Genomic DNA, 9,852 nt, shown 5'->3' on the forward strand with positions numbered 1-9,852 from the left:
GCCCCCCGCTTCCGGCGGCCCCGCCAACCTGCCCCGGGCTGCGCTAACGCGCACGGTGGTTCCGCTCTCCGCCGCCGGTGCCGGTGCCGCTCTCCCCGGCGCTATGGGTGTCTTGGGGCTCGCAGGTGTCGTTCGTGGGCGAGACGGGACGGGACGAAGGCGGGCCGTCCCAGGAGCTCTTCAGCGTCGCCGCCAGGACCCTCTGCCAGCCCAGCACCGGGGCCTTCCGCCGCCTGGCCTCCGGCCTCGCGTGGTTCCACAGCCAGGTGAGGGACCGGCCGGGCGGCCGCAGCAGCCCCGCGGAGGTGGGGAGCCTGCTCCCGGGTAAAAGGCAGTCACGGCTTTCTTTCTTTTCTTTTTATATTCTTTTTTGTAACCAGGCCTCGAGCTGCGAGCACACCTTCTTCCGGATCGGGATGCTGTGCGGAATGGCCCTGTATAACGGGTGCATGGCGCCCTTCCCCTTCCCCAGGGCGCTCTACAAAAAGCTGCTGGGCCTGACGCCCACCCTGGAGGACCTCGAGGAGCTGTTGCCCGCCGCAGGCCGGTACGAGCCGGCCACGGCCTGAGCTTTTGCTGGGAAGCTACGGCCGAAGCGGGTCTCCTAGCTTGACGATGTGCACGGAGATCCCCAGGGCCCTGTTTGTCGTACCCCCGGCAGCTGCATTTGCCATTGCGGAGCTGCTAAAAGCCGCAGATTTCCAAGGTGGTCCTTGTCCAGGGCATGGGCCTTGCTCTCGAAGAGAGGCTGGCATCGCCAAAATAGAGAGCCGAGCCCCGTGGCTTAGAAGGGGTCAGATTTCTGCTCCGTGTGAGCTCAAGTCCACACTGTGAATATGTAGTTCAAAACACTTCGAGCTGTAGTTCGGACTTGCAAGAACTAAGCATCCAATTACTAATGTTGTTTTTTTCTCCAATTTACTAATTAGCAGTTTCCACAATGTTGTTTTGCACAAGCGCAGTATCACCATAGGCTGCAGTTGTGCCAAATCTGAGAACCTGCACGCAGGGTTTCCAGCCGCTGGGAAAGGAGATTTCAGGCAGATAGGGCAGGGAGAGGTGCTGCTGCCACCAGCATAAAGCTTCTAGGCTGCTGAAGCTCAGCTTTCCACTCAAGTGCTATAAACAGCCAAGAAAATGAGAACCCCTTCCCACAAGCCAGTGACTGTGTTGAGGTACAAGAGAGCCCTCAGTGGACTGAAACATCAGGTTGCCTGCAATACTCTCTGAGAGGTGCTGCACCCCAAAATGGTTCTCCCAGATCATCCCACTGGTCCACACTTAATTCCTCACTAGATGATATCTGGAAGAACAAGGCTGTGGTCCAAGCCCACTCGCCACTGAAGTCTGTGTAAAGTTATCCCCACACAGTGTGGGGAAGGACTTGCCTGGAATCCTTCACGGTGAAGGCATTTGCCCTCAGCTCGTGGCAGCAGCAGGACATAAGTGCATAGATCAGTTTAGGGCCATATATGAAGGTTCTTTGTGAGTATAGGTGTTTGTATGTATATGCATTCAAATACTGCTTGTCAAAGGATGGTTTTCAGCAGAATTTGAAAGTGCCTTGAATGATCATATTTCTTCTCTCTTTTTTCCCTTTTGTTTTTCGAAAGGAATCTTCAGGGAATTTTGGATGAAGAATGTGATCATATCCTTGAGAGCCTGGACCTGAACTTCATGGTGAGACATTGTGCCATCCAGACATGCCATGCATGTACCCAGGCAAGACAGTGTCCCACTGCAAATGACACAACTTGTCTGTAAACTGGTAAAAGTGCTATGTCAGGCCCTGTAAACTCAAACTAATAAAAGTGCTATGTCAGGCCCTGCAGAAAGAAAGAATGATAGATGTAGCACATATATATCTGTCATATATAGATATAGCATCCAATGTTTTCATTTATTTGCGTAGATAATGGAAGAGGGAGATTCCATGGTTGCTGTTGAACTTAAAAAAAATGGTGCCAACATTCCTGTCACAAAGGGTAACAGGTTGGTTTTCTTTTTTTTTTTCTTATCTTGTTGTCTTGTTATGAGTGTATGAAATACCATATCTATACCCATCCCCATATACTCTTAGAAAATATTGAACATCAGCTTTGTGCTGTTGGTCTTGGTCCAATAGGTTGTATGCTTTCAGTTCTTGTATGTGCTACACACATACCAGACATTGGCAGTTTGTTCAATCAGTGAATAAGAAGGGGATCCTTGGACATCTTGGCATCTGCATATACAGAGATGCCTGGCCTTATCCGGGAAGTTCTTAACAAATGTATAAAATACCCTTGAACAATATTTTCAGGGAAATACAGACAACTTGTCTGGGAAATCCAGCTATAGGTACACCTCTCTAAGTTTTTTTTTAACGAGCAAAATGTTTCCTGCTTACTTATCTTGTAAGTATCTTGTATGTAACAGAGAAGGAGCAATCTATCAATAAGGTATTGTGGCAATATTAACCTCAGCACAGGGGACAGAGAGAAATTCTGTGGCCTGAGCTATGCAGATGATCTGAGGACCCATAGGGATGCATGAAAGGTCTGTTTAGGAAGCTTGACGTATAGCATTTACATTGAGTTGATTGTACAAGTACAATGTCACTAAACAAATCCCCATCACAGTAGAGAGAAGAGTGAAACTGTACTGATTAGCAGCTGTGCGAATATTTATTTTGATTTCAGGGTAATTCTTGGGCATTCGGTGGAGTTTTGCTGAATTTACACCATTTAGGTCTGCTAGGTTCCATCTTAATAGTGAAGTGTCTGATAGGATTTCATTGGAGCGTTCACATGAAGTACAAGGAGTATTATCAAAATAAATCCATGTTGGCCAGCATTCTCTTCTATTTGTGATGATCCTCCCAGCTTATTCAGTGAATAAATAATTGCCAGTGATGACTGCTCTTGGTAAAGACTGAGTCTTTACAGTAGAGCAGGTCATACGGAATAAAGGAATAAGAAATAAAGTTCTCTATAATTCTCCTTTTAAAAAAGCACCTATTGCATTGCTTGATGGATTCAAAATATCTTTGCAGGAAAGAATTTGTTGACTTGTATGTGAATTATGTGTTCAATGAATCGGTACGGAAGCCATTTCAGGACTTCATGCAAGGGTTTTTAAGAGGCTGCCCGGCTAGGAAGTGGAAGATGTTTCTCCCTGCAGAGCTCCAGATTGTTCTCCAGGGACACACAAAAGTTGACTGGCATCTGCTGGAAAAGGTATTGGATACAAGCACAGTGTACTTCTGCTATCTGTGCTGAGCATAAACTCCTTCTGACCTGTTCTTTCATTGAGTGTGTAGGTTATGAACAGAAAAGAGAAGCTCAAGGGACTTTCTCTTTTTTTGACTTGTGTCGCTGGTTTGAGTCTGTTTCTGATCTACATCAGGTACAAGAATAAAGGGGACTAAAAATCAAGTTGTAGCTCAAGGATTGTCATATGAATCTTTGAAAAACAAATGAACAAGCAGATTCCGGAGGTTAAGAGGATTTGAGTATCTGTGAACAGGATTATAAAATTTATCGGATAAACTGTTGTTGCTTTAAATAAAAATGGAAATAGTGAGGATTAACTGGCCTGTTTTGTTTTTATCTCTTCAACAGAATGTGACGTACAGACAGTATAAAAAGTTAGATCGAACCATCAGGAATTTCTGGACTGTGTTTCATGAACTCCCAGAAGACAAAAAGAAAAAGTTTCTTGGTAATATATCAGGCATTTAAAACTTTTCATGGCCCTTTTTCTCCCCCACAACGCACATTTTAGATGCTTGCATATGAAAATACTGTAGTTCCAAATGGCTTTTTAACATGTTCCCCCCGCCACATTTTCTAGTGAAAGCCACAAAGAATTGCACAGACACAGCTCTGACCCTCCTCACATCCCTTGACCGCCTTGAACCTTGCAATTACTTTATCCCTTCCTTTTGTGGTTATCAGTTGTTGGGTCAGACGCCTTAACTTGTGTGAGCAGGCTATGTTGACATAAGCAGTTTAGCTTTCTCAAAGGATCGCAGGAGCTGGCTCATCCTTTTTAAATGTGGAAGGTCAAACCTAGCCTGGGCTTTCTCAGCCACAAAGTCTATATAAGTAAAAGAGGGCTTATAATTATCACGAATCAGCAAGAGACTTTATTATATTCCGGTATAGTTTCAACAAAGCAAAATAATTAGCTTATGGAAATAGCCATATTTTTACACTAATTTTCCCTCATGATTTTCATCCTCTGATATTATCTTGTGTTTGTTTTTTAATTTGCTAACTTGTTTTTCTTTTTCCCCTTCCTTCAGCTTTTTTGTCAGGATCTGATCAAATCCCTGGCTACGGATTGGAACATTTTAAATTTTCTATTGCAGATGCTGAAGCAGAAAATCCAGATGAGCTCTATCCTTTTGCTAATACCTGCAGCCACATTTTGTTCCTCCCCAGATACAGCAGTAAAAAAATACTCAAGAAAAAGTTGCTGTATGCCACAGAGCATAATGAAAAATTTGGCTTGCCCTAACTCTTGGTCAGGAGCACTCTAAAGCAAAAATAAGACAACAAGTCTTTGGTTTCATTTGCAATAACAACTTCAATTTTCTGGTTTCTACCCTGCCTTATTTTTATTGCACTTTGTAAACTCATGAGTGTGTGTATTCAATGAGATTTTATATTGATTATAAAAATGAGCTTAGACCAGATACCTGATTGTTAGATAATAAAGTTAGGAAAGAAGAATCCTATTTAACATGCATCCAAGAAGCAAGCTGATAACCAAGTATATTTACATATATGTGCATCCTGTCTGCACTGTGCTGGTCTTGTTTAGTTGGTGAGGTTTCAGCAGCAGGGGTGCGGTGATTTGTGCATTACCAAACATATAGCCAGTATATGCTAAGCAGTCATCGTTGCAAGAGGAAGCTAGAGTAAAGTTTTCATCTGTATTAGTTAAGGATTCTCTTAGGGAGCACCTAACACTAAGGAGACATGTTCCTGCAAACTGTAAATTGAAGGAGCAGTTTGTGCTCCCCTGGATATGGCCTTCAACTTATCTGAGAGAGGTTCTTAGGATGAGGATTTGATAAGTCCTAGACTTTGTCAAGAGCTGTATTTGTAAAGCATTCATGGACTTTTTATTATTTAGTGTGATAACACTATGATATTTGTCATGTTTCTGTATATCTTCTAAGGAGATGTTTGGCAATTAAAAAAAATTTTAGGCTTGCAGAACAGCTCTGTCTACAGAACCCTGTGGACATGAGGCCTGCAGGGCTGCTGGAAGCTGATTGTCAAAACAGTGCATAGCACTGGCAAGATACTGAGAACATCAGGCAGGATGTGAAGGCAGGATGTGTATTTTTCTGTATGTTTTGCTTTGTGTAAAAATAAGAGAGAAAGAGAAAGAGAACAATCATGATTTTTCAGCAGTCTTTGGTGTGTTAAATGTGTCAGTGGACATATATATGTAAGGAAGACTTTTACTGTGTTGAACTAAATGATGATTGATTAAATTTCCACACCTGTAGTTGTGTTCTTCCTTTGTTATGCAGCGGCCTATGCGTGACAGTGTATCTGTTTTCTGTCCTTGTTGATATGGGGAAGCCATTCACAAGAGGAGTCAAAGGCTGTGTATTTCAAATAGGTGCATTGCATAGGCTGAACAAGTCAAGGTCTTTCACATTTGGTGCAGAATATGCTTTAGATGAACATAAAAATAGAAAGCGAGAAGACGACAGCAATTTTTACTTCCTGTTCTGTCTTGACTTTGTGTTGGGTATCACATGCACACCCTCTTGGACCAGGGAGGCTGCCTCTGAAATGCCAGTAAATTATATAAACCTTTTTTTTGAAGTGACTGTTAGGCTAGTGCTTTTTTTTTTTTTCTTCAGGAAAGTAAATGTTTCCTAGGAAAGACATAGGCATTATTTATGAATTTCTAGCTCAGTAAAAAGGACATTGTTACATATTAAGAAAAAGAAAGCTTCCTTTTAAGTTACAGTATAGTAATTAGTAAAGAAAAACTTCAAGCACTCACCTCAAGTGGCAGGGTGGTACAGGAAAGCAGGTGGCACGGCAGTGGTGACAGGAAGAGGGGAACTAGCGCCTCAGAGGATGCAAGATGCCAGGTCCATCTGGAGCCAGGGCACATGGCCCGCGCAGAGCTAACCCCCATCCCCCTCACCTGCCTGGGGCAGACAGGACTTCACAGGGATGATTGCATCCTCTGGGAGAGGCACCACCCTGCTGCAGGTGTATTTTTGTGGAAAGAGGGAACTGGCAGAAGCCCAAGCTGTTGTCCCCATTGAGCTGGAGGGTCCCCATCCCACACCCGGCTGATGCTGCCACACCATCAAGCTTTCTGTCATAGCAGCTTAGCCTGCTGCTCTTTACCAGCCTGCTCCTGGCTGCTTGTTTCCTTTTTTATGTTTTTCTAAGCCTCCATTAGGGCTTGGAAATCCAGAGTGATCTTCTGTGCTGTGTGAGTGCACAAAGGTGTATTCTGTTTGGATTTCAAAATAACCCATTAGAGCTTAAATGATAATAGGTTTATTTAGAGCCTGAAGGAATTTCCTTCTCATCATGTATGATGCAACGTCACGTGGGAGATTAAAGCCCAGAGTAACTTTCAAGGCTATTTTTAATTTGTCCTCAAATAAGCCCTGCTGTTAGGGGAAAAAAAAAAAAAAAAGACCTTCAGAGGGAGCAGAGTGCTCCTCTGTCATTTTCTGAAATAAATTTGAGCACTAAGCTGTGTCTACATTTTCTCAAGCAGTGCTCATTATAAAATATGCAGAGGAATACAATGTGAGTGAGCCTTGCACTCAGCTATGAGTTTGAAAGGCTTTACACAAGCAGCAAAAGTATATTGAAACTGCGGCAGGAATCTTTTTTTGACCACTCGTTTGATCTGAATGTCACCTGTAGAGAAGCACAAGAGCCTGGCAGAGCAGCTGATGCAACCAGGGTGGAACTGGGGCAACCGGGACACCCCAGCAGCTTGTAAGTCATGAGAAGTGAAGGAGGTAGCCTGGTGAAGTGTGTTAGGGTGAGCTTCATGCTGGATTTGCTGCAGAGAGGACACCTTGCAGAAATACCGCTTCCATGGGAGGTAGTGGGACCTCGCCTTGGCTGGCTAATCCCCAACTAAGACCCTCTGAGCAGCTCTTCCCTAACATGGGAAGGGCCAAAAAAGAAAAAATACAGAAGAGTTCATTGCTTCCAGAGCAACACAGAGACATCAATGGCCACATAGAAGGATTTTTCCTACCCACAAGAGCTTTCTGGCCCAGATGCCTGGGGCGTAGACTTGTGGCCCATGCGGCGGTTTCCCTGCAGTGGCATGCTCTGTGGCTAGCTTTCCTCCCCTCCTCAGGTTGCCATATTGGTGAAAAGCTCTGACAACAGGCAGGACTGACTAGGCATAAAGCATCACTACCTCTGCACAGCCCTGGTAAAAGGTCTGTGCCACGGCCCCTTGGAGCAGAAGGCTACCGATGGCACTGGGTGAAGGACTCTGGAGGAAAGCACCTACTGGAAGAAGGTTCACAGGGCAGGTGAAAGGTGCTGCCCTGTCTTCCTTTGTGGAGATAACTCTACTGAATAATAACTTGTATTACCACAACATTCCAGAGACCTCGCGATATGCTTGCCCATGTGGTTCTTGACACTGGACTGCTGTTCAGCTGCTTGGAGGAGAAGAGAGGTGGTGCTTTGGAAATCAGGATGAGCTGCAGATTTTGGCATCTCTGGATATCTTCAGACCTGATCTCTGGATGACCTAACCCATCAAGGAGCTACATGTTCTTCTGGCGAAGGTCCAACCTCGCCATGAGCCTGCCTAGGGCAGCCCTTAGCCAGCAGGGAGATGTGGACTCCAGCCTGACCACCCCCAGGTGAGGAAGACCCACGGTGGGATGAAACGTGGGCTTTTATGAAGAAATCCGCAGTGGTAGTGGCCTCCAGATGGAGCTGTGCACAGTGGAGTGCAGGGACAAAATGGGTTTATTTCCCTGTCTTTATTTAAAATTTTATCCTTTATGAAGGAGCAGCCTTGAAAGTTCTCCACAAAACTGAAATGTAGCCAGTTAGAATTTGGTTTAAGCAAGAGACTCCTGGCTCCCTCAGGCAAATTGCAGGCTTTGCTCCCTCATCTACTTCTTTTTTTCGCTTTGTGTCTACCTTCCTCTCCTTGATTACTCAATCAGAAACAAACAGAGGAAACCGAGTGTAAAAAGAAATGCTGACTGTTTTGCAAAGGTCTTCAGATGATGAAATAAATAAAACAAAAACAAAGGAAATATTTTTTCCTGTACGCTTTTAGTTATTCTAGAAGGTGCTTGTAACACTGGTTAAGTAAAAGCTATTACGCCACAGGTGTAATTTTACACTAGAGAGTAGCTCTTTTTACACTAAACATGCATGATCCATGCAAATACAGGTGAATTTTTAGCTGATACGTGACACACTGCATGCTAAGCATGCAAACACTGCAAACTGCCACAGATAAAACGTAAGGGAGGTGAATACTGTGGGCACTGGACTTGCTTTAGGGACCAGAATCTTCCCCCCACCCTAAGCCCTTGCAAACATCTCTGTGTGGTTTGCTGAAATATTGACTGTCATTTTGATGGTCTGAGAGGGATCCAGCTTGTGCATTGCTCTTGTGGCGTGCAGTCTTCTTCTAATGGATGGCGTTAAAATCAGAAAATGAGTACTTGGGAGTTACGTAACTGCTTGCTCATTGGCCTCTTTTTCCCCCTCCTTCTCTTACCACCAGAGATGTATCCTTTGACCACAAATATTTTCCTAAGGTTGAAACTTTATACAAAAGGTTTGAGTTCCTAAGCAAACAAGCCCGTAGGGTGCCTAAAGGCCGTGTAAAATGCAAATGAAAAAAAGGGAGAGGGGAAAGGAACAGACTGTTGTTAGTAAGTGCTATTTCATGCTTAACAAAACCAAGAGTCATTTGATACAGTGGAAAGCCGGCTTTCCCTTGACACCTGCATTTAGAATAGCTTAAATTCTAGACTATTTGCATATGCTTAACTTTGTCCATGGATTTCTACTGTCTTCAGTGCAGCTACTGATCTGCTTTGCCTGCGAGGCCTGCCAAATCTCTGCAGTCACAACCCTCGGCCGCAGTTTGCGGCATGAGCTGGTTATCCATAGCGCTCGCTTTGCCTCAGCTCCCGCGGCATTTCACCACTGGCGGGAAGGTGGGCATGCCGGATGACCCCCAAGGAGCTCTGACCCCGAGCAGTGCCCCGGCTTCAGGGAAAGGAGATTCCCTGCACACACCTTCCTGGGGGACGAGGCAGAAACGGCAGCACACCGTCCCCGAGGAAGCGCCGTCGCCCCCATCCCCAGAGCAGGCTACAATCGCTGCCAGACGCCCGCAGGCCGGGCGGGGGGGGGCCCGGAGAGCCGGCGGGTTCCCCCCTCACCGCTGCTCCGCCAGGCCGGCCAGGCAAACCCTCAGCATCAGGAGCCGGGCCCGGCCCGGCCCGGCCTGAGCGAGCCACGGCAGCCGCCCGCGGCGGGCGACGCCAGCCTGAAGCCGCCCCTCACGCTGCCTCGGGCCCGGCCCGCCGCCGGCCGGTCACGTGGGCTGTTCGGGCGGTACGTGCCCCCCGCACCCGCCCCACAGGCCCGGAGAAAGCGCTGAGGCCGGGGGGGGGGGGGGTAACACAAGCCACGGATAAAACCCAGGACAACAGGAACCACGCCACCGACCGCCGGCGGCGACCCACCGACTGACAGGAGCACCCGCCCCACCCCGCACTTCCCATTGGCCGCCCTGCGCCGTCACTCCCGCCGGCGGCGGCAGTATCAGGGGCTGGACTTCCTCGTTGCCGTGGCGGCAGCGGCGGGG

At 46.4% G+C, this 9,852-nt stretch overlaps 1 protein-coding gene across 1 annotated transcript in view; it reads left to right on the forward strand.

The window, feature by feature from the left end:
* Window positions 1-5,435, forward strand: part of LOC104827785 (probable E3 ubiquitin-protein ligase HERC3) — a 20,192-nt gene extending 14,757 nt beyond the window's left edge. The window contains exons 17-23 of the mRNA XM_010561035.1: window positions 126-266; window positions 381-547; window positions 1,614-1,680; window positions 1,913-1,992; window positions 3,035-3,218; window positions 3,603-3,702; window positions 4,289-5,435. Coding sequence (XP_010559337.1) covers window positions 126-266; window positions 381-547; window positions 1,614-1,680; window positions 1,913-1,992; window positions 3,035-3,218; window positions 3,603-3,702; window positions 4,289-4,503 — 954 coding nt within the window. The 3' untranslated portion in view covers window positions 4,504-5,435. The remainder of the gene's footprint in view (window positions 1-125; window positions 267-380; window positions 548-1,613; window positions 1,681-1,912; window positions 1,993-3,034; window positions 3,219-3,602; window positions 3,703-4,288) is intronic.
* Window positions 5,436-9,852: the final 4,417 nt, after the last annotated feature.

This window comes from Haliaeetus leucocephalus, unplaced genomic scaffold, assembly GCF_000737465.1.
Source record: "Haliaeetus leucocephalus isolate CR32 unplaced genomic scaffold, Haliaeetus_leucocephalus-4.0 Scaffold140, whole genome shotgun sequence".
Taxonomy (NCBI): domain Eukaryota; kingdom Metazoa; phylum Chordata; class Aves; order Accipitriformes; family Accipitridae; genus Haliaeetus; species Haliaeetus leucocephalus.